Source organism: Antechinus flavipes, chromosome 4 (assembly GCF_016432865.1).
Source record: "Antechinus flavipes isolate AdamAnt ecotype Samford, QLD, Australia chromosome 4, AdamAnt_v2, whole genome shotgun sequence".
NCBI classification, from domain to species: Eukaryota; Metazoa; Chordata; class Mammalia; order Dasyuromorphia; family Dasyuridae; genus Antechinus; species Antechinus flavipes.
In genome coordinates, this window is record NC_067401.1 from 183035372 (window position 1) to 183061874 (window position 26503).

The 26503-nt window shown below is 32.4% G+C and overlaps 1 protein-coding gene and 1 long non-coding RNA gene across 4 annotated transcripts in view; both read right to left on the reverse strand.

The window, feature by feature from the left end:
* The window catches only part of STX8 (syntaxin 8), a 287983-nt gene that overhangs the window by 207151 nt on the left and 54329 nt on the right, over positions 1-26503 (reverse strand). For all 3 annotated transcript variants that reach the window (XR_007953408.1, XM_051995682.1, XM_051995683.1), the window contains exon 6: positions 22372-22464. Coding sequence is in view for 2 of the 3 variants with exons in the window: in XM_051995682.1 (XP_051851642.1) it covers positions 22372-22464 (93 nt within the window). In the remaining variant the exon portion in view is untranslated. The remainder of the gene's footprint in view (positions 1-22371; positions 22465-26503) is intronic.
* Positions 4058-16175, reverse strand: LOC127560823 (uncharacterized). The gene is made up of 2 exons (XR_007953411.1): positions 15248-16175; positions 4058-4210 (listed from the first exon to the last, which is right to left on the reverse strand). It is a non-coding gene; the product is annotated as an uncharacterized LOC127560823 (long non-coding RNA).

The window sequence follows — 26503 nt, forward strand, 5'->3', positions numbered from 1 at the left end:
AAGGAAATGACAAACCATTCCATCTTGTTTGCCAAAAAAAATACCAAATGGCATTCGAAAAATTGGACACAATTGAACAAGAATATTAATATAATTCAATCCAATATTTATTATATTCAAGGCTATACTGTACTATAACTAGCTATATAACTCTGGACAAGCCAGTTTCCTTATCTGGAAAATGAGCTGGAGAAGAAAATGGTAATTTATTTTAATAATAAATAAAATTTAATTTTGACTCACTATCTTTTATGATATATCGATCTCTAAGAATGCCATAATCAAACAACCAAATAATCAAGCAGGGAATAGTACTGACAGAAGTAGGGTTCGATAGAATGCTATTTTGCCAAAATATCTTTAGATGATGATGTAATGGCATGTCATTTTTTTCAGATCACACTCACTCCTCACAACCATGCACGCACATGTGCGCATGCACATACATACACACACACACACACACACACACATTTTTAAAATAATTAAAAGCACAAGAATATAAATAGCTCATTTCAACACTAAACCACAGGTGATCTTTGGCCTTTCTAATTTGAAACTAAGTTAATGCAACAGTTAAGTTCAACAAAGTCACTGAACAGCTTTCACAGTTGTCAAAGTCACCTGATTAAACTATTAACATAAGTGGTCCCACACTGTAGGGACAAAAAATATGAATGGCTTTAATTCTCTTAATTCTTCCTTAGCTCTAGGTTCAAGATGTTTTAAGTTAGGAAACATCTAGATTTATGAAAACAACCTCTTTTAAGTAAATGTCCTAAATTTATTTCAATGTTGCTTGAGAAAGAACAATTTGGATAAATATAGGTCACAATAGGAAATAAATCTGGCAATTTGTAAAGTTACTGCTAAACTTCAGAGTATTCCAAAATTCAAATTACTTATTCATTTTTCCCAAATTTTTTTTTTGTTTTTTATAAATTTTTTTAAAAAGTATTCTGAAGTATTCAAAATACTGCACTTAATGCAAACTGTAAAACATTCCTGCTTCTCTGAACTTGTATTCTGGCTTATTTCTCAAATACTAACTTCTTCAACACATCTATTGAGAGTTTGATACATACTTGGCACTGTGATGTATGCAAAACAGAAAAATGTATATGTTACATATTCACTGGGCACAAAGAATTATGCTAGAAAGTCAGGAGATATAGAATTCAAGACATACATGGTTTCTGCTACTACTGATCTTCTAGTTTAATGGTAGTATATCTTCCCTCACCTAATGGAAGTTTAGAAGTTCAGAGATAAAAGAAAGATTTTATCATGGATTTTTGTAGACAGAGAAAGCTTCATGAAATAAGTAGGAAATGAGCTGAATAGAGAGGAAGAAGAGAATATTCTAACTACAGGAAATAGCATGATAACAAAAGCTCAGAGTGCACAGAGTGGGAAAAATAGAGACTGCCTCTCATGATTGTAGTTTCATGCTAGGTAATAGGAAAAATAATTCTGAATGTGGTAATAATGTTGACTCATCTTTTGAAGATCATGAATGCCTAGTTGATAAAAGGGAAAAGGGACAACAGATTAGAATGCTGAAGATGGAACTCCAGACATTAAAGAGGAAACATCAATATAACATAATGATTGAGTGAATATGAGGAATAAAGAAAGGTAAATATCAAAGATTAATCCAAGATTTTAAGCTTGGGTGGCTAGCATCATTATTCTTAACCAATCTACAGTGGTTTTCACAACACCAATCACTTCTGAGCCTCTTCCTGCTACTTCTCACTTCTGATCCCACTGATAGTAATCAGTCTAGTAGCTAGATTTTCATTCATCCTATTCTCACGAACTACAGTTGTAGCTTAAGCTCTTTCCTGGGCCTTCATTTTTTTCTTTGTAGCCTCTCACTTGGTGACCTCACTAGCTGCCATAAAGTTACCTTCTTTGCAGAACACACATACACACTCTCCATTCCCTAATCTCTCTTCTAACCTTTAGGCCCTAACAATAACTTCCTAGTGATCACTTCAAAGTAGAGATCTCATAGATAACAAACTGAGTATGTATTAAAGAAAATTTATTCTGTTTCCCAAATGCAAACATTTCCCAAATTTTCTATTGAGGGTATCTTCCAGTTACCAAGATTTATCTCCTTATTCTGAATATACTCACATATTCAATCAGTAACCAAACACTTACACTTCTGTCTTCACAACTTTGCCATAAACTGCTTTCTCTTCACTCACACTCCCTACCCTAATTCTGCCCTTCATCATCTCTCATATACATTATTGTAATACCTTCTTAGTTGATTCCACTACCTCAAACCTCTTCCTAGTCCAGTCCTTCCACTAGTAGACAAAGTGACTTTCCTAAGTAGCTCTCATCTCCTATAGTTTTCTAAGTAAACATAAAATATGCAAAAAAGTAATCATTATATTCCCTCTTTTCCTGTGTTCATTCCTGTGGTTTTTTTTCTTATTATCACCCTAACTAGGATTTCCAGCACTATTTTAATATTAGTGGTAATAATGGATATCTTTGATTTATTTTTGATTTACAGTAAAGATTTCATGAAGACAGCTATTAGAAATGTTGACACTTGGTTTAAGAATTCAAGAACCAAGAAGCTAGTCAGCCATAATTCAGTCAAATGATTCAGCAATAATCACTATAAAAGAGTAGAGCATTTTGAATAAGATAATACAAAAGGCAAAGAATAAAGCATACCTCCAAGAATAAATTACGTAGCAAAAGTGAGTATATAGTATAATTTTATGGAGGAACATGGACCCTTAAAGAAATATAGGACTAAAGATGACAATACTCCCTAAACTAATCTATTTATTTAGTGCTATACCAATCAGACTTCCAAGAAAATATTTTATTGATCTAGAAAAAATAACAACAAAATTCATATGGAACAATAAAAAGTCGAGAATCTCAAGGGAATTAATGAAAAAAAAATCAAATGAAGGTGGCCTAGCTGTACCTGATCTAAAATTATATTATAAAGCAGCAGTCACCAAAACCATTTGGTATTGGCTAAGAAATAGATTAGTGGATCAGTGGAAAAGGCTAGGCTCACAAGACAGAATAGTCAATTATAGCAATCTAGTGTTTGACAAACCCAAAGCCCCTAACTTCTGGGAAAAGAATTCATTATTTGATAAAAACTGCTGGGATAATTGGAAATTAGTATGGCAGAAATTAGGCATGGACCCACACTTAACACCATATACCAAGATAAGATCAAAATGGGTCTATGACCTAGGCATAAAGAACGAGACTATAAATAAATTAGAGGAACATAGAATAGTTTATCTCTCAGACTTGTGGAGGAGAAAGAAATTTGTGACCAAAGATGAACTAGAGACCATTACTGATCACAGAATAGAAAATTTCGATTACATCAAATTAAAAAGCCTTTGTACAAATAAAACTAATGCAAACAAGATTAGAAGGGAAGCAACAAACTGGGAAAACATTTTCACAGTTAAAGGTTCTGATAAAGGCCTCATTTCCAAAATATATAGAGAACTGACTCAAATTTATAAGAAATCAAGCCATTCTCCAATTGATAAATGGTCAAAGGATATGAACAGACAATTTTCAGAGGATGAGATTGAAACTATTACCACTCATATGAAAGAGTGTTCCAAATCATTATTGATCAGAGAAATGCAAATTAAGGCAACTCTGAGATACCACTACACACCTGTCAGATTGGCTAAGATGACAGGAAAAAATAATGATGAATGTTGGAGGGGATGCGGGAAAACTGGGACACTAATGCATTGTTGGTGGAGTTGTGAACGAATCCAACCATTCTGGAGAGCAATCTGGAATTATGCCCAAAAAATTATCAAATTGTGCATACCCTTTGATCCAGCAGTGTTTCTATTGGGCTTATATCCCAAAGAAATACTAAAGAAGGGAAAGGGACCTGTATGTGCCAAAATGTTTGTAGCAGCCCTGTTTGTAGTGGCTAGAAACTGGAAAATGAATGGATGCCCATCAATTGGAGAATGGCTGGGTAAATTGTGGTATATGAATGTTATGGAATATTATTGTTCTGTAAGAAATGACCAGCAGGATGAATACAGAGAGGACTGGCGAGACTTACATGAACTGATGCTAAGTGAAATGAGCAGAACTAGGAGATCATTATACACTTCGACAACGATATTGTATGAGGACATATTTTGATGGAAGTGGATTTCTTTGACAAAGAGACCTGAGTTTCAATTGATAAATGACGGACAAAAGCAGCTACACCCAAAGAAAGAACACTGGGAAACGAATGTAAACTATCTGCATTTTTGTTTTTCTTCCCGGATTATTTATACCTTCTGAATCCAATTCTCCCTGTGCAACAAGAGAACTGTTCGGTTCTGCAAACATATATTGTATCTAGGATATACTGCAACATATCCAACATATAAAGGACTGCTTGCCATCTAGGGGAGGGGGTGGAGGGAGGGAGGGGGAAAAAAATCGGAACAGAAACGAGTGTCAATATAATGTAATTATTAAATAAAAAATTTAAAAAAAAAAAAGAAATATAGGACTAAGCATTTCTAATTAAAAGACCAAAGATATGTAGGGGAAATTAGATGACACAGTAGAAAAAACATTAGCCCTGGAGACAAGGGGATCTGAGTTCAAATGAGGCCTCACACGCAATACTTCCTAGCTGTGAGACCCTGGGCAAGTCACTTAACCCCAAATGCCTTGCCAAAAAAAAATAAATAAATAAAATAAAAATAAAAAATAGAGCCATGAAGAAACTTTGAGTTCAAACACAAGAGTTAAGAAAAACATAAAAAGTGAACACAATAATAAAAGAACAAATAAGGATAAATTGCCTATATTTTAATGTGGAGAGATACTAAATGGCAAAAGACTGGAAACTGGATGCTCATCAGTTAGAGAATGGCTGAATAAGTTATGGTACATGAATGAATGTAATGGAATATTATTGTTTCTTATAAAAAGAAACGATCAGCCGGATGATTTGAGAGAGGCCTGTAGAGACTTCCATGAATTGATGCTAAGTGAAGTGAGTAGAACCAGATCATTGTACACAGGAACAGCAAGATTATACAATGATCAATACTGATGGAATTGATTCTTTTCAAAAGCAAAGTGATTCAGGTCAGTTCCAAAGGTCTTGTGATGAAGACAGCCATCTGCACCCAGAGAGGGGCCAGTGGGGACTGAGTGTGGATCACAACATAGTATTTTCATCTTTTTTGTTGTTGCTTGCTTGCATTTTGTTTCCTTTCTCATTTTTTTTCTTTTTGATATGATTGTTTTCTTGTGCAGCATGATAATTGTGGAAATACGTATAGAAGAATAGCACATGTTTAACATATATTGGATTACTTGCTGTCTAGGGCAAAAGCTGAGGAGAAAAGAGGGGTAAAAATTGGAACACAAAGTTTTGCAAGGGTAAATGTTGAAAATTATCTATGCATATGTTCTGAAAATAAAAACTTTAATTAAAAAAAAGAAAAAATAAGAGTTTAAAAAAAGAAATACTATAAACTCTTTGATCCTTATTATCATCAAGGATCATACAGAGAAACCTATAATTAGACAGGATTTAGAGATGTCTTATGTCTTATGTTAAAAAACAATGAGGAGGGAGGGAAAGAAAAAAATACTGCCAGAAGGGAGAAAAGAAAGTTAGGGAAATTATCTCAAACATAACAATTATAGAAGTGAATATCTAGAACAATACATCTTGGTTCCCTATACCTGAACCTTTTTAAATGTGCTGTATTCCCTATCAGAAAATGAGCTCCTTGAAAACTGTACGTAGTAACAGCAATATTGTAAAGATGAGCTACTTTAAAAGGCTTAGCTATTCCAATCAAATCAATGATTCAAGATAAGTCCAAAGGACCTGTAGTCAAAAATGCATACTTTTTTTTGCTTTATTTTCCTTATTTATGTATGTTTTCTTTTGCATGTGTTAGACACATTGAACTTGAGATGCCTATGGAATATCCAAATAAAGGTATCTCATAGGCAGTTGGGAGATGTGAGAGAGACACTCAGGAGAAAGATGAGGATTTGATTTATTTAAACTGAGTAGAGGCTCCCCTTATTAGTTCTTCAACCTTTTGAAAGATAAAAGTATTATTAAAGCTAGTCAAGAAATTATGAGCAACTCTACCTCTAGTAGAAAGAGGGCTCTTGCAAATTGCAACATAACTGCAGGTTCTTACTTCTACTACATAATGCCACTGTATCAGGTTTTTTATCTATTTACCTAACTCCTCATTTTTTCCCTCCTTCACTGTAAATAATTAAAGCATTATTATTTGAAAGAGAGATTATATTTACTCTGCTTAGTTTCCAGACACTGCTAGAAGCAATGGATGGAAATTACAAAGACGAAATTAGTCTTGATGAAAATAAAAACTTGCAAATAATTAGAGTTTGGAAGATAGTGGTTCTTCCCCCATTGAAGGGCTTCAAACAAAGGCTACTAGGAATTTGGAGTTTGGTAGAGGGAATTCCTATCCAAGTTCTAACTTGAACTAGATTGTCAATGAATGCCTTCCAACTTTGTGAAGGAGAAGGGAATAGGCATTTTTTAAGCATCAACTATGGCCAGATATTATGTTAAATACTTTACAAATATTATCTCACTTGATCCTTACAACAATCCTGTGAGATAGAGTCTATTTTATAGTTGAAGAAAGTGAGGAAGACCTAGAGGTAAAGTGACTTAGCCAGGATCACATTGCTAGTAAGTGACTGAGGCTGGATTTTAAATTCAGGTCTTTCAAACTCCAAGCACAGCATTTTATTCATTACATCATCTCCTACCCTGTAATTCTTTATGAACTAAGTCTCTATCAGGAATCTTATTCCCAAGTTATATCAGACTGTAAGTCATTTCCTACTAAAAGTCTTTTGGATCTCCAAAATATTCCATTGAAATTTCCTATCCAAAGAAGAGGAGGAAAATAAATAAAAATTTCATTTTAAATGCCTTTTAAAAGTCTAAATATATATACAATGATTTATTTATTATAGACTTTAAACCTCTGGCTTTGTAAGCAAAAAGAATACTGAGCAATCTGTCATGAGAACATGGGTTTTCTAGGAAATAACAGTTGATGGATTCAATTATTTCTTTAAATAAGCCATGATTAAATGATAGTTTCAGTAATTATTACTATCATATAACACGCCAAAGTTACCACAATTATACTTTAGGGCAAGAATGAAAAGACAAAATATCCCACAATTCAAATATATTTTGAGTAATATTGTCAAGAGAGTTGTAATTAGAACTAAAGCAAGACAATCTAATTAGGATAGCTTCTAAGCTTCACACTGAATTTTAGAATTCAAGAATTATAGAATTGAAAGAATTCTTGGAAGCCATCTATTTTAGACCCCTCTACAAATGAAGAAAAGAATCCCAGAGATATTATGTGCAATATTCACAGTATAGAAATGTTGACAAAAACGACATAAGCCCAGACAATTGTCTAATAACAGAATTGGAACAACAACAACAAAACAAACAAGTTTTCCCACAATAATCAATCACTTAAGTACTTCCTATAGGGTAAGCTAAGTTTTGGGCATATAAAAAAGAAAGATAAACTGCTCTTGCCCTCAAAGCACTTAGCATATAGCCAGGGATTGGTATTCAAAGATTTAAAATTAATCAGTCATACTCCAATGGCTATTTTTGTTTCTTTAGTGCTCGTTCTCCTCTTTCCAGTGATTCTGAAACACCAGTAACTGATGTACAAAAAGCCCCATTTCTCATCTCCAACTGCCTACTCTTTCAGTATCCAGATTACATTCCTCAAACATTGTATTCTCTGAGATGCCTCCTCCGAAATCAACAAATTCTTCTTGAACCTTTTCTTTTTCTTATTGTTTCCATCTTTGGGCACAATACAAACTGGAGCTGGCTCCATTTTCACAACACTGCATCCCTGGCTATCTTCTCCAGTAACAGCATGCCATTTATAACCCATAATTCACTAGTTGTGGTGGGGAAAAATGAAAGATTCCTTGTTTCCCATCCTTTAAAGTCAAATGCAAATTGATTTCAAAGTTCATTTCCTGGCTGCTATAATCTATCCATCCCTTAGATAGTCTTTTTTCCTCAATAAAGTTAGGGCCTGCCTCAGTCTTTCTCTCTACTTCAAATTCTCCTTTCTTATTAGGGAAGTTCAATATGGATACTGATATTCCCTCAAGCATCCTAACCTTCCCATTCTTCAATCTAATTAATTGTTCTGATCTACTTTTTTACTCCTTCTGGACTACACACATATTATTATACCTTTGGACTTGTCATCACTGACAAATGTTCTTCTTTCATATTCACGAGCTATAAAACTGCTTCCTCTTGTCCTAATCTCTTCTCTTTTCTCAATTTATAATACCTAATTTTGGTGTTTATACTTGCTGTGACCTTCCATTCCTCATTTCTTTTGTAGGCTGTCACCTATGTACTGGCTGTACTCTTCTTTCCCTACATCACTTATCACTTCATAATAAGTTCATTCAACTCCACACTCTTTCAGATTTAAACCATTTGCTCCTTTGTCCAACATCCAAAAGTCAATAATGACTTCAACCTTGGAATAAGTCTCATCCATTTAACTCCTTTGCTTCCACTTATGCTTAAGTGAATTTAAGATAGTCATGAAACCAGACTGACCGAAGGTCCTACATACTTGTGTTGTTGTTGTGTTTAGTTAAGTGAATCTATCCAACTGTTTCTGCCTCCATTTTGAGTTTTCTGGGAAAAGACACTGGGATAGTTCGCCACTTCCTTCTCATGTTAAAGATAACTAAAGCAAATAGTGTTAAGTGACTTATCCAGGTCACACAATTACTAAGAATCTATTGCATTTGTTCTATCCACTAACTACCCTAATATCTGTGTTATGTAACATCAACTGTGCCCATACTGCTGACAGACAATCCTTTTATATCTCCCTAACTTATTTGCTTACCTACTCAAAACTTTTTTCAAAAATTAAAAAATAAGTAAATAAATCTTTGCTCATAACCTTTTGTGTTTATATTACCAAAAATTTTTTCAAGTATTTCTCCTACTACCTATCTCAGAGAATCATTCTAAATGACATAATATATTTAAAGAAAAAGAGAGAAGATGAAGAAGAAAAGGAAAATAAATAAAAATTACATTTTAATTGCCTTTTATAAGTCTAAAATTATATACAATGATTTATTACTATAGACTTCAAACCTCTGGAAAACAGCAGAATGGAGATGTGTTCTCTTATCTCTTCTATAAAGTCATGCTTCTTTCTATAATTTCACAATATTCACTTTTGATTTCTTTTGTGTGATTGCTCATTCCATTAATCTCATAATAATCATGAAGTATATTGTCTTCTTGACTTGGTTTACTTCATTTTGTTAAGTTTATCTTTTTGCACAGTTCTTTGAATTCATCACAGTTATTATTTTTTACAGCATAGTGATATTCTATTCTATTCATTATTTCCCAATTTGGGGCATCAACTCTATTTCTAGATCTTTGCTATCACAAAAAGTATTGCTATAAATATTTTGGTGATATATACCAAAGGCTCTTTCTTCTTATCAATGACTTCCATGGGATATATACATATACTTAACAGTGAATCTCTGCATTTAAAAGTTATAGATATTTTATTCCCTTTATTTGCATAATTCCAAATTACTTTCCAAAATGGTTATACAGATTCATATCTCTACCAATAATGTATAAGTGTAACTATCTTCCCACATTCATTCCAATATTGATTACTCCTATTCTTTGTCAACTTTCTAAGTATGAGGTGAAATTTCATGAGGGTTATTTTGATATGCACTTCTCTTATTTTTAGTGATTCTTTCATGCAGCTGTTAACAGTTTACAATCTATTCTTTTGAGAATTGTTTCTTCTTATCTTTGATCTTATAAAGATAGATATATTTATTCCAAATACTTTAAGCCTTCCTTGGAATTCCCCACCCTCTCACATGAGTATCTCATCTCATACATCAGTGAAAAACCTAGGTCATTTCACTGAAAAAACCCAAGTAATTTCTAACAGGGGACTCTCAGAACTTACCTAATGAGGTGATAGCAGGAGAAATGGGGTCATAAAGCTAACATATCATTTTTCCTGATTTTCCACAACAAAACAATAGTTTGAGGCTCATAAATGGTAAAACTTGCCTATGTGGGATCTAGATGTTAACCCACCAAAATGAAGTCATAACAGGAAGAACTCTTTTTATTCCTTCTTAATTCACATCACTCTTTTACCATCTCCTTCACTTGTTTCACATGAAGGTCATCCTTGTTCTTGCTAAAACATACTCCTCAATATGTGCGAACACCCTAGTACTACTCTGCATTTTTTTACATTGCCAGTCTCTCCTAATTCCCAGGCCCTCAGAGAATCCTCTGGCCACTGTCTTTTGCAGTGCATAAACCAATTTTACCTAGCATACCTCATTCTGTGGTTTTCAGAGGTCTCTGGCTACAGTTTCACAAACTAGTTTAAAAACTGGTAGCACGCCATGTGCAAGCTTAAAGTCTTTTATTCACATATTCACATTCTGCCCTGACTCTTGTTGAGGTCACACGTGTTCACAACATGCCTCCAACCTCTCGGCTACTCCCAGATTAAAGAGACAGACTTCCTCCTCCATAGAGCTTAAGTAGGGTCAGAGCACAGCCAATCAGAGAGGGAGACACCTTCATTATGAAGCTACCTCAATATGGTTAAGAGTTTCCGCCCATTATACAGTCTCTTCCAATAAACAGAAGTTACTTCTGGGGCTCTCAAAGTTCAACCTCCTGGTTGCACTGAACATGACCTTTTTCCTTGACCCTAACAAACATGAATCCTTGATCTCATCCACTTCCATCTCCTGAAGTAGAGAGGCTCCTTTACTATCCCCAAATCTTGAATCTCTCCCCATCTGTTATCTCCTTCCTTGCTCTCTAAATATATGCTCATGCCTCATCTATCACTAAAAAACCTTCATTTAATTCAATCATCCACTAGTTATCATCTTTTAATTCCTTTCCAAAGCTATTTATGTTACCTGACTCCATTCCCTCAATTTTCACTTGCTTCTAAGCTCTTTGCAATTTGAATCTGATTTCTCCAAAGTTACCAATCTCTTAACTGCCACAGCTAACAGTATTTTCTCAATATTTATCCTTCCTGATTTTTCTACTAGCTTAGATACTCTCAATGACTTTCTCTTCTTGGATATTCTTTTCACTCTTAAATTTCTCAAGTCACCAATCTCTTCTGGTTCCTACTTCTCAACTACTGTTAGTAATTGACAGCTACTTCTCAATTATTCTTTGATGAATTTTCATAAAGTCACAACCATCAGTCATGACGATTCTCCTCTTCCGTTCTCTCTCTATACTATCTCACTTATAGATGTTATCACCATGGATTCGATGATCATACCTACTAGGCAGATGATTCCTATATATATATATATATATACTCAGTCCTACTAGGCAGATGATTCCTATATATATATATATATACTCAGTCCTACTAGGCAGATGATTCCTATATATATATATATATATATATATATGTATATATATATATATATATATATATATACTCAGTCCTAGTTTCTTTCAGCAGCTCTTACCCAGACTTTAGTTAGATATCTCAAAAAACAACAAGACCCATAATCATCAAGAACTCAACTTGTCTTTCCCTCCAACTCTCCCCCCTCTTCCTAGAGGGAAACACCATCATACTTCCAGGATTTCAAGCTCAACTCTCGTGTTATCCTCAATTCCTCTCTTGTCCTATTTCATATATCCAATATGCTGCCAAGTCTTGTCATTAATATCTTTACAAGATATCTAGTATATGTTGTCTTTTGCCTGTCTTTTACAGGAGGCTTTTCCCAATTTCCCATCTCCTTTTTTCTTTTCTGCTACTCCTTTACTTCCAAGATTACTTCCAAGTTACTTATGTGTATCATTGTTTGCATTCTGTCTCTCCCATTAGAACATGAGCTTCTTGAAGGCAAGAACAATATTTCTGCCATTCTTTTTATCCTTCAGCATTTAACACTATGTCTGACAGACAAAAGTGCTTATAAGTAATGCACACTAACTTCTTGACTTGTTAACTCTGTGAAAGGGGGGGCAGGGAGGAATGCTTTATGTTTATTTTATTTTTGTTTTTTTTTTAATTTATTTATTATATTCTGTGTATATATGTTTATTTATTGTTTATTTATATCTAGTTTATTTTTATATTTATGTTTATTTCAAACAACTATAACCTAGTCTATTTAATAACAGAATAATTTTACCTTAAAGACAAGTAAGCTCCTATTTTACCCTATTTTAAATGTAAAAATAGAAATATCATGTCACTTCATGTAAAAGATTGGCAGAAAAGAAGAATGCTATGTAATTCCTCAAAATAAATTGTAATGATCACATTATGTTTCTTCTCAAGTCTCTTTATATCATTCTTTTGGCTTCCAAATTAATAAAAATTACTTCTAGGTGTGTCTAAGACCCTATTATATTAATATTAATTATATGTTAATTCACTTAATTACAGAGTACTTTCTAATCTTTCCTTTGATTATGATTCCAAAAATTCTTCTTACTGAATCTACTTCTAATCTAACAGTCACTTTTTCTGTCTAGATACATATTCTGAGTTTTAAAATCCCAAAGATAATCTAAACTCATTCAAATTTCTGTGCTATTCTACAACCTATGCTGGACCTATGTAGAATTAGAGTTGAAGTTTCATTAAGTGTAACTATTTGCCTCTATTAAAGATTCTTAATCTTTTACAAGAGAACTTGAGTTTTTATACTTTACCAATTCTTCTTGCATGAAGAAAAATGACATAATTTAAGTCATATTCAGATAATTCCTAAAAATAATTTTTTTTAGAAAATTGAGGGGAATAAAAATTTAGCTTTACAAAGACACTATGTCACCAAAACACATTGTCAAAATTTTTAGTTTCAAAAAACTAACAATACTTTAAAAAATTCAAATATGAGTAAATATACTCATATTTTTAATTTTGACCAAAACTTAAAAGTACATAATATTTTTGGACCCAAACTGGAGTAAATGTAACATTGGAGAACCTGAAGAGGTACCAAAGTAAATAATAAATTATTTGAATATTTAGGGGAAAGTTCCTAAAAGAAAAGGAAAAAATAAACTGTTAAATTAATGTGGATAAAAGCCTAAAAATATTTCAATAATAGTTTTTAATATAATTTTAAGAATTTGTCAGAGTAAAAGTGAGAATTCTTTTTCTTCCTCAAGAAAGGTATGTTATGGAGTTTCCTTCTCTAAAAATTTATTAAAGAAAATGAGATGATTTCCTTTCAGAAAAGGTTTAAATGAGGTCCTTCTACAAAACTTCATAAAATCTTTTCAAGAGCTAGGATTCTATCAGACAAAACAACTTATTCTCTGTTCATGATTAAAACACAGAGCAGAGAAATCATTCCACTAGTCCCACAACCTACCATAACCTAGTAAATAAAAATTTTTAAAATGGGGATCTGATTATAATACAATAAGAAAACTTAAACATTTTTCCAATATATATTGAAATTGTGTCTCTAGAGCATTTAAGCTATTCCACTGTGAGTAAAATGAAACTAAATCCAATATTACATTTATCTAAAATAGTTCAGAATACTGGAAAAATAATACAACATCAAAATTCATTTCATTTCCAAACTGGAAATTTCTTTATTAGGTCTCCCTAAATTTTCTCCAAGTATTATTTACAAAGTGGGATCTCGGACCTCCAGACTTTTAGATTTAAAAGTCTAAATTCTAAGGAAGCACTTAATAGTTCTTGAAAAAATTATTATTCAGGGCAGCTAGGAGCAGTGGATAAAGGAACAGCCCTGAAGTTAGGAGGCCCTGAGTTCAAATATGACCTCAGACACAACACTTCCCAGCTGCATGAATTAACCCCAATTGCCTTAGCAAAAAAAAAAAAAAAAAAAATTACTATTCAATGCTCTAAGTTTTATTTGAAAGATAAGGGAATAGAAGTAGACTGTTATAAATATTTTTTAAACTGAATATTGATCTTCCTTCAAATACCCTGATTTCTGACAAACCCAAAGATCCTAACTTTTGGGATAAGAATTCATTATTTGATAAAAACTGCTGGGATAACTGGAAATTAGTATGGCAGAAATTAGGCATGGACCCACACTTAACACCATATACCAAGATAAGATCAAAATGGGTCCATGACCTAGGCATAAAGAACGAGATTATAAATAAATTAGAGGAACATAGGATAGTTTATCTCTCAGACTTGTGGAGGAGAAAGAAATTTGTGACCAAAGATGAACTAGAGACCATTACTGATCACAAAATAGAAAATTTTGATTATATCAAATTAAAAAGCCTTTGTACAAGCAAAACTAATGTAAACAAGATTAGAAGGGAAGCAACAAACTGGGAAAACATCTTCACAGTTAAAGGTTCTGATAAAGGCCTCATTTCCAAAATATATAGAGAACTGACTCAAATTTATAAGAAATCAAGCCATTCTCCAAATGATAAATGGTCAAAAGATATGAACAGACAATTTTCAGATGATGAAATTGAAACTATTACCACTCATATGAAAGAGTGTTCCAAATCATTATTGATCAGAGAAATGCAAATTAAGACAACTCTGAGATACCACTACACACCTGTCAGATTGGCTAAGATGACAGGAAAAAATAATGATGAATGTTGGAGGGGATGCGGGAAAACTGGGACACTGAGGCATTGTTGGTGGAGTTGTGAACGAATCCAACCATTCTGGAGAGCAATCTGGAATTATGCCCAAAAAGTTATCAAACTGTGCATACCCTTTGATCTAGCAGTGCTACTACTGGGCTTATACCCCAAAGAGATACTAAAGAAGGGAAAGGGACCTGCATGTGCCAAAATGTTTGTGATAGCCTTGTTTGTAGTGGCTAGAAACTGGAAATTGAATGGATGCCCATCAATTGGAGAATGGCTGGGTAAATTGTGGTATATGAATGTTATGTTCTATAACATTCTATTATTGTTCTATAAGAAATGACCAGCAGGATGAATACAGAGAGGCTTGGAGAGACTTACATGAACTGATGCTAAGTGAAATGAGCAGAACCAGGAGATCATTATACACTTCGACAACAATATTGTATGAGGATGTATTCTGATGGAAGTGGATTTCTTTGACAAAGAGACCTAACTGAGTTTCAATTGATAAATGAGAGACAGAAGCAGCTACACCCAAAGAAAGAACACTGGGAAACGAATGTGAACTATTTGTATTTTTGTTTTTCTTCCCGGGTTATTTTTACCTTCTGAATCCAATTCTCCCTGTGCAACAAGAGAACTGTTCGGTTCTGCAAACATATATTGTATCTAGGATATACTGCAACATATCTAATATATATAGGACTGCTTGCCATCTAGGGGAGGGAGTGGAGGAGGGGAAAAATCAGAACAGAAACGAGTGCAAGGAATAGATAATGTTGTAAAAAAAATTACCCTGGCATGGATTCTGTCAATATAAAGTTATTATTAAATAAATAAAATAAAATATTAGGAAAAAAAAAAAACAAATAACCTGATTCTTCAGTTTCTCAATGACTCAACTTCCATAATCCATTTCTCCATCCTACCTCAGCTACACATATGAACAGACTATTCACCTTGAAATAAAAAAAACCATATTTCCTTGTTCATGAACTCTGAAATTGCCTTTATATAATAATAACTTCTTATTTCTGCCTTTCTATCTCTTCCTAATTCTAAATTTATTCATCTTTACTATGACCTGAAATTTTCCATAAATACTTTCCCAAGTTATTTTTCACCTTTCTATTTCAACTCTGTCATCCCTTTCTCAAATCACTAACTGTCCTTGTCAAACTCCAACTTGTGAGAAAACCCTCAGCTTCACTCCAATGTATGAGCTGATAAACATAACTAAAGAAAGAAACAAATCTGTAATTGATTGGGACCACTATAAATTTATTTTACATAATCTCAAATGAGCACTCTTTTTATGCAATCTTCTTATTCCTCCCTAATCTATTTTTCAATCTATTTCTTTTTCTCTAAAATATGTGTTTTCCTCTTGTTAGAATTTAAGCCCACAGAAAACAAGTATAAATGCTTGTTGAATAAATGACTGAATACATATAAAATAGATATTAATGATTTAGGACTTTTCTCCACATTAAGAAGACATAGTTAAAAATATAGACATACCTATCTATCTAAACATGTTAAGAAATTATGGATCAGAGGTTAAAAGAAGAACAGGCAAAAGTACTTGCTTTTCTTACATCAAATTTTTAGGTTTAGCTGTTACATAAGATATGAGAGGATGTGCACCACTTCTGACATGATTATCACTCACATAAGTACATCCTACTGTCTGTGAATATCTTGTCTATATTCTTAAGTGCTGGGTCACCTTTCTGTAGAATTCTGGACATTGGGGATCAAGGAAATATGAGCTATCACTTATTCTCATTACATTACTGATTCATGATCTTTCTAATAGTGCATGTAACTGATGATATTTTTATGTCACTTCTTCTGAATAATTCTTCATTGATAATATGTTTTATCTTATTCATGTCAACCCTGAGTTTTTCTGTACCTGTTACTTCACTGCTCCAGGGACTTTGGTATTTAATTTTTCATGACTTTCAGCTACAAAATCTCAATGAAGGAATATTCACGTTTTTAAAAACTGAATGAAAACTATGAGGATGGCCCAAAAAAGTCACAAATAAAGCTTTTTTATTTTAAAAAATTAGCCTATATTCAGGGAAAATAGTGTCATTATTAAAGCATTATACAAATTCCCAACAATACTTTTCTGCTTTCCTCTTGTTCAATTTCAGACCAAGTTCATTATTGTCCATTCACAGTATCTAAGATACATGATAGACCAGTTCTATAGGTTGTTTGTCATGTGAGCCTGGACAACAAAGGCAACAGAGAAACTATTAACCATACATTCTCATCTAAGAAAAATTTATGAGAATTAAAAACTTATTGTTTTGTTATTTGTAATGAAATTAAGGAAGAACTAACACACTTCCCACAATATATATTCCACTGTGGACCACATCTTTATTTATATACTTTACCATGATGCCTAAGTGTGAAGGGATTTTTTTATATTTTGGTGAATTATTGGTTAGTAAGAAGAAAAGATATGTTCCAAATTATAACCAAAACAATATTACTAAAAGTAACCAAGAGTGTTAAAGTTAGAACTCGACAATGGAAAGGAATTCATTGGAATTTCATGCTATGCAAAATCTTTTTTTCTTCTAAATAATAGGAAACAAATTTAAATTGATAAAGACATTTAAAGCTTTAACAACTCAACCATCTCTTGAATTTCTGTTGCTTTTTTTTCCCAGCATTTTAATGGTAACCCTAAAACAACCTCCATCATTTCCTGTTAACTTTTACAAGTGATGACTATTATTTCTGTCACTTGTTATTGATAGTTATTAGTTGTTCACTAAAGGTCACAGCAGGAATCTCAGTTAAAGATAAATTATTTCTGTTTTCAAGTACGATAATCAGATCATATTATGTATCAGCACAGAGTTGTATCATATGTCCGACTTTGGGTAAAATAGACAACCTGACACTATAACAGAAAAAACAACAGACTGGCACAGCTAGTTTCTAACTCCCTTACAGTTGATTAGTTCTTACAGAAGTAGCTGACTCTTGATATATTTCTAAGGAGACTTCTAACATAGAAATGTCATTCCACTGAAATCTTTCTGAGTGACCAATCCTAGAAATATAAAATTATTTCAGGAATAAAAAACACTCCTTTTTATGTATGTATTTGTGTGGTATAAGTATCAGGGAGAAAAACAGAGATCCATGTTTGGGCTGTCTTGGAACAAAATACAATATGGGATTTTATTCTACAATTCTAATGTCTTATAAAATATTTATTATGGCAGTCTATATTTATAACAGATAACATATCCCCTACTGATCTATAAAATCAATGAGAAAAGAAACTGTCTTTCTCTGGATGTCCCTCCCTTTCCATAGTTTCTGTACATTCAAAATACTTAATAAATGTTTGTTTTATGAATTAATGTTTGTTGAATAAATGGCATGTATTTTACAAGGATGAATATAATGCTATCATGGTTAATTCTGTATAATTCTATGTACATAAATACATTTATGTCAATATCACTATTGTGTATTATGATAGTGAGTATAGTTATAAATATATGTAAATTCTAATAGAGGCTTATAATTGGGAGAAATGGAATAAGAGATAGACTGTGATATGGAGGAGAGGATGAAATGTACTATATTCAAATATTAGATGGTAATCAATTCTGCCCTGAAAAGGATGTCATCATTCCTTAATCAAATATTTATTCAACTTTCAAATCCCTTATAAGTAAGTTATATTAAGTTGTGGATTAATTGTTTTTATCAATTTTGAATGCTTCTACAGTTAGATGACATTTTCTATTTAAATTAGAAAGTCATATTATATGAAAAATGCCCTTTAGTTTTATTCTCAAAGAAAATGAGTAGATTTTCCTAAATGTTGTATTTTGGTGCCAATGTTTCTCTTCATGAAAGTAGGTAATTAACCACTGACTGAATAAATAGGAACACTTATCACCAAGAAAATGAATTAATTCTCCCACATAATGCTTGAACTATTAAAGAAAAACGAATTGTGGAAGACAAAAGATTCCGTGCTTTGTTTAAGAAATCTTTATTACATGTTCCACATGAACAAATGGCTGTAGGCAAAAGTGGACAAAATCCATTCATTCTCTGTAAAAGTGGGGGGGTGGGGGGTGGAAAAAGTTAAATTCTACAAACAGACAAGAATTATACCACCCTTTCTTGGAGACTTCATGTATTATAAGGGTTTGATTACAACTCTCCTTGAAAATCTCTATAACCCCCCACCACTACCCAAGCTTCTATGACATTATTAATTTCCTAGTCCTTCTCTAACTTCTGTGTTATCTTTCATAGTCATTCTTCTCTCTGTCATTATTAACTGTTAGTTACATATGTTCTAAGCTCAGTCATAAGCCCTCTGCTATTATTTATCCATACTCTCATGGGAAGAGTTTCTCCATTTTCAGGAGTTCAACATCTCTATGCTAAAGAACCCCAAATATTTCTTCTCACAAAACCTCCATATGCCTATTTCACATTTCTATTTGGAGACTTCAAAATCAAAATGTATAAAAATGAATTTACCATTATTCTAAAAGTAAGAATTTCTACCTAAATTGGTCTACTTGTTCAGTGCCATACCCTTTGATTCACAGTGCCACTCCTGGGTCTGTATCTCAAGGAAATCACAAAGGAGAGAAAAGAACCCATATGTGCAGAAATACTTGTAGCAGTTCTTTATGTGGTGGCATAGAATTGGAAAATGAATAGATGCCCATCAATTAGGGAATGGAATATTATTGTTCTATAAAAAATGATGAACAAGCTGATAATACAAAGGCCTGGAAAGATTTACATGAATTGAAACATTCATGTAAGTGAATACAAGTGCAACAGCAATACATTGTACATAGTAACAGCAAGACTGTGCAATTATCATCTATGAAAGTCTTGTTTCTTCTCAGCAGTTCGGGGATCAAAGGAAATCCCAATAAACTTTGGAAAGAAAATATCCAGAGAGAGAACTATGGAGACTGAATGTAAACCAATACATGCTAAGTTCACTTTTTTCCCTCTTTTGTTCTGATTTTTCTCTCCCAACATGATTTATGAAGAAATGTGTATTTTAAAAAATGAAAGTACAAATATAACCAGAAAAAAAATAAAAAACAGTCTAACTTCCCTATTTCCATTCATTATTATTCTTCTATTCTCGCATGTTTAATTTTTATTTAATGCTTGTCTTTTATTTTCTATATACAAAGAACTTACATCATTTTTACCCCAAAGTGTCTTCCACATAAGTTTTCTTTATATGAATCCATATTTACATTATACAAAAAGATAACTGATATCTGCTGAATTTTTATGTATGCATGTATGTTTATGTATTTAATACCTATATTACATATATTTATATATATTTCTACTACAATAGTCTAGATCCTTATTATCAAGATTATTGAAGGTCTTTTAGAACCTTTTGACTCCAGGTTCATTCTTTCTTTCAATTCATCCCACATATAGCTACTAGACTTAATCAATTCAAAATCTTCAATAACTTAACTTTTTCATACATAATTCATAGTGAATAGAATGTTGTACTTGTAGTCAGGAAAAACTGAATTTGAATCCTGAAATAGATGTTGTGACTCTGGGTGAGTCACAATCTCTGAATTTCAGTTTTCTTATCTGTTTAATAAGGGAATTGAACTTGATAACCTTTAAGGTCTCTTTCACAGTTCTAAATTGTCATCTTATTGTCTAATTTTCAAGATTTTCTATAATCTGTCTTCTCCTATTTAATTTCATCCTATTCAACTAACTCAGAAGCTCACTAAACTCTTTCAAATCTCTTTTTTTGCTTGTGTTTTTCCCTCCCTTTAAATGTCTTCCATACATACTTCTATTTATCTGCAATCCTTCAAAATACTACTTATGTGTCACCACTTCTTTCCCTAATAAATTTATATATTCTTATTATTACTATGAACAGTTGTTCATATAACCTCTGAATTTATACAACATTAATATATACAAAGATTTCTTCAGATGTGAGTCACATAATGTGGGGATTGCAAAACAATTGGCAACAGTAAAAGATATCAAATATTCCATCAAGATTTAATTTTTATATAAAAATAAACAAGCACATTCATCTCATAAGCAAATTTGATTCTGTTTTTAATAAATGGTAAAATTTATAATATATTCAAGTATATTTTTATTAGAATAGTTTTAAAATTAATTTATTTGATGATTTATTATCAATATTTATATACATATATACCCAGAGTGGCATAAAAAATTCTCAGGAGAAAAGGGGTCATGAGTAAAAAAAAAAAAAAAAAAAAAAGTTTAAGAAGTCCTAGTCTTATATATCTTATCATTTAGTTATATTGCATCAATTGTTTTACTATTGTTTCATGTATCACAATTACAAGAAATTTGTAAAATTAGAATCATTCCCCCTTTATTCACAAAAATATGAAAATGATGGGGCAAATTGATAGAAACTTCTCTTTGCTATTCCAAAAAAAAAAAAAAAAAGTAGCTCTTACCAATTCTAGTCTTTATCTGCAACTTATATTTAATTCATGAATCATTCACCCTTTTTACTCACGGGTCTCGGTCAATATCTGAGAGCTTGCTCAGATGTCAAAAATTCAGACTGTTTAGCCAGATACAATCCGAATAACATAATACAATGAATACTGTTATGGGCCAGAATTCTGAACTTGAAACAAAGGATTGAAACAAGATCCTAAGTCAATGGAATTGATAGAGACAATGATTATTTAGCATGGTATTTAACAGTTCTCTAGTTCAGTACATGTACTTAGTACTTACTAAAATTCTACAAGATTCACACCTTTAAGAGAGGCTATATAAGCTAGGAGCCTCAACTAGGATTCAGTCGGGGAGATTCAGAAGCCAGAGCTCAAGCTCTCGGAACCAAGACTACAGAAGGCCTCTAAGAAAGCTAACCCGGCCGCAGGAAAGGAGACAAGACTTGGAAAGAGACACTAAAGGATTTGGACTTTAATACCTGGCTGCATTTGGGGTGATTACTGAACTGAAAGGAAGGTTGCCTCCAGAGACCCCAAGGAAACCTCAACAAGAGAATATTACATTTTAGAGAAGAATATTACAGAGTACAACTCCCATGATCTGGAAACTATGCTTCATTAAAGTCAAAAATCACATTCATAATTTTTTAAAGTAGCAACATATTTGGGAACACATTTTATCTCCATAAAACCCATGTTAACCCACACAACCCAAAACATATTAAATGAAGCTAAGATTACTGCCAACAATTTCAGTTGTTTAGCTCACTAAAAATGTGTAGTATCAGCTTATAGTTTCATCTAACTGGATAGAAAAGGAAACCATACAGAATATTTCAAGCAATTTTAGCAAATCAAGTTTCATCTCACAATCTCTACTAAATAGAAGGATTAACACAATTAACAAATAATAACAAATAATTTGCTATTTGATAACATAGTTAACATTATTAACATCATTATTTCTTCATAAACCACAAACAATTGCATTAAACTACATTAATCTACCAAAAATAATCATTCCATTTAACCTCTAACTAATGATTCTTTCTTATCTATAAATGACATCCAAAAACACAATCTTACCATTTTGCTCATCGAGTTCATTCCCAATCTCTTGACCCATTTGTTTCTGCCGACTTATAATTGAGGAAAGAGCATCAAGGCCAGCATCTTGTTCTGAAAGAAACAGATGGAAAAATCATTAAGTTTATAGCTGACATAATATACAAACTGTACCTGCCAGATATAAAACTCTAAGAATATATATAACACTGAAATTTTTTCAGTATGAGGTATGTTCATCTTGGATCTCATCCAAGAGTTTTCTTACTGAAATACCAAAAGGATATATATAAAGTGATGTCTCCTAAAAAGTAAGCCTAAACTATGAAACTCAAAGACACAATTATAATTCTGTTTCAGTCTACTAAAAGGATTTGTACTATACTTTCTTAAAACTGCTTTTCTTTTACAAGGAAAGCAAAAGGAAAAAGAAAGAAAAAACAGAACATGTAGACTCTGAGGAAATAAAGAATTTGATACCATTTTTTTTGGAACAGATTATTAGCCATGACCTCTAAAATGTCTATCTATTCATTCAGTTATCAGAAAACAAAAATCAGCATCTTATTTGTGATAATTATACTAAGAATCTGTACTATACTAAGAATTCACAAATAACACTACTTTTCAAGGACTATTTGCAAATCAATCTTAAAAATTAATGTAGGGAGCATAACCTGGGAAAAATAAGAAAGTGGGAAATACAGAGTTAGTAATCTTAAATGTAACTGTGAATGGGATGAACTCTCCCACAAAATAAAAGCAGATATCAGAGTGGATTAAAAGCCAGATTCCTACAATATATTGTTTACAAGTAAACATATTTGAAACAGAAACATACAGAGCAATGGTAAAAGGCTGAAGCAGAATATATTATACTTCAGACAAAGTAAAAAAAGCAGAGAGAAAGATCTTAATTTCAGACAAAGTGAAAGTAAAAAATAGATCTAATTAAGATAGAGAAGGAAATCTTGCTGCAGGATACTGTATTCAATGAAGTAATATCAATACTAAACATATATGTACCAAGTGGTATAGCATCTAAATTCTTAGAAGCTAAATGAGTTGGCAAGAATAACCAATAAAACTGTAATAGTAGGAAATCTCAACCTTGCTCTACCAGAACTAGATAAATTTAAGCACAAAATAAACAAGAAAGAAGGAGTTGAATAGAATTTTTGAAAAGTTAGGTATGATAGGCCTTTGGAGAAAACTGAATAGGATTAGAAAGGAATATACCTTTTTCTTAATGGTACATGGCAACTACCCCAAAATTGACCATGTATTAGGGCATAAAAACTTCAAGGCAGAAATAGTAAATGCATCTTTTTCAGATCATGATGCAATAAAAATTATGTGTCATAAAGGGGCCTAATAATCATAAACACATTAAAAATTAATTGGAAATGAGTGGTGAGAAAACAACTCATAGAAACAATCAACAATACCATCTAAGAGAATGATAATATTAACACAACACACCAAAACTTACAGGTGCAGCCAACTTAGTTTTTAGGGGAAATTTTATATATCTAGATGCTTATTTGAATAAAATAGAGAAAAAGAAGATCAATGAAATTGGGCATGCAAAGAACAAATTAAAACTCCCCAATTAAATACCAAATTAGAAATTCTGAAAACCAAAGAAATTAAATCAGTAATTAGGAGCCATTTTGCCCAATTGTATGCCAGTAACTCTGACAATCTAAGTAAAATGGATAAATACTTATGAAAATATACATTGTCCAAAAGATGAGGAAATAAATTACTTAAATAGTCCCATTTTAGAAAAAGAAATCAGCCATCAATGAACTCCCTAAGAAAAAATCTTCAGGGCCAGATGGATTTATAAGTGAATTCTACCAAACATTTAAAGAACAACTAATTCCAATACTATATAAACTATATGGAAAAACTCCTTCACGGGAAGGAGTCCTGCCAAATTTCTTATGCAATAAATATGGTGCTAATACATAAACAAGGAAGGGCCAAAACAGAGAAATAAAATTATAAGCCAATTTCCTTAATAATACTGATGCAAAAATCTTAAAATAAAATATTAACAAAGAAATTGCAGCAACTTATAATGAGAATAATATACTATGACCAAATGGGATTTATACCGGGAATGTAACACTGGTTCAATATCAGGATAATATCAGCATAATTGACTATTTCAATAACAAAACTAACAGAGATCATATAATAATCTCAAAAATGCAGAAAAAGCATTTGACAAAGTTCAACACCTAATCCTAATAAAAACTCTAGAAAGCATAGAAATAAATGGAGTTTTCTAAAACATGATGAGTGGGATCTGTCTGAATAGAGTCTGGTGGAATGAAAACTCTCTCCAGCTCAAGAAAAACTTCAAGAAAGGTCAGTTTCACTGAGGTGAAAAGGTTGTTCAGCGTAACTCAGACAGATTGTGGGAAAGCTGGTATGAGGGTCTTATTCATAGCAAATCAGCAACTAAGACCCTCAGTCCTGGTTCAATAAAGGAGATCTGTGGGGCGGCTTCTAGTCCCAGCTCAGAAGACAAACTCTGGGAAACTGTTGTTTCCTGAGCAGAGCAGATAAAGCTACCCCCTATAGACACAAAGGGACGGTCCCTGTGCTCAAAGGCAAGGCTCAGAGCCTCACATGAAGCTTGGGACAAGCTTTACCCCAGAAGAAGAGCTCATTCATAAATGCAATTAATTAATAAACCAATTAATTAATTATGAACAGAATAAATAATAAACAAACATAAATAAATAAGCAAATGAATGAATGAACAAATACATAAACAAATAAATAAATGAATGAATGAACAAATAAGCAAGTAAATATATAAATAGATAGATAAGTAGATAAATAAATAAATAGAGACATCAAGAGAAAGTGAGCAAGAAACAAAAGAACCTTGACCATAGAAAGCTATTATGGTGACAGGGCTGATCAAAACACCAATCATTTCTATTGAAAAAACCAGAACTAAACAGAAAATTTAATCTATTTACACAGGACTCAAGAGAAGCACAGAAAGGTAAACAAGAAAAACATATTACTTAAAGGTTAAACTGTTTACATCCCTAGATGGAAAAATAATACCTGTAACTCTTGAGAACTGTATCTATCACTAGGGCAGACAGGGAATCATATAAATGGAGGGTATAGTTGCGAATATTCCCTGATGTGATGATATCAAAGAAAAAGATATTAAGGAGTAGTAAAAGATCTCTACTGGAAAAAAGTGGGAAGGGAAGGTATAATGGGACAAATTAGATCACATGAAGAGATATAAAAGATCTATCACAATGAGAGAAAAAAGGGAGGAGGATAAATACTATCTAAACCCTAAGCTCATTAGTTTTGGCTCTAAGAGGGAATACCTTAATCACTCAATGGGGTTACAGAAATTTGTCTTATCCTACAAAGAAATAGGAGGAGAAAGAGGAAAGAAAAGGGAGGGGCAGGTTAGAAGGAAGGCAGAAACACTAGGAAAAAAAGGTAAGAGAAGGGGAAAAGGGAGATAGAAGATGGAAGGGGGGTAAAAAATAAAAACACTACTAAAGACAAGGTGGAAAGAGAAAATAAAAGTATAAACCGAGGAGAAAATAGGATGGAGGTTGAAATATAAACTTAACCGTGAATGTAAATGGGATGAAGTCTCCCATAAAACTGAAGCAAATAACAGAGTGGATTAAAAAACAGAATTCTACAATATGTTGTTTACAAGAAACACATTTGACACAGAAAGAATAAAGGTAAAAAGCTAGAAGAATTTATTATGCCTCAGCTGAAGTAAAAAATAAGAAAAAAAAAAAAAAAGCAGGGGTAGCAATTCTGATCTCAGAAAGCAAAAGTAAAAATACATCTTATTAAAAGAGAGAAAGAAGAAAAGCACATCTTAATAAAGGGTACCATAAACAATGAAGTTGTAAGGCTACTAAATGTCTATGCACCAAGTGATAGAGCAGTCATCCGTAGATAAGATTTTAAACCAGTTACAGGAAAAAACAGACAGAAAAACTATAGTGGGAGATCTCAACCCTCCCCTCTTAGAATCAGACAAATCTAACCACAAAATAAATAAGAAGAAAACTAGGGAGGTAATAGATTCCTAGAAAACCTAGATATGATAGACCTCTGGAGAAAACTGAATAGAAAC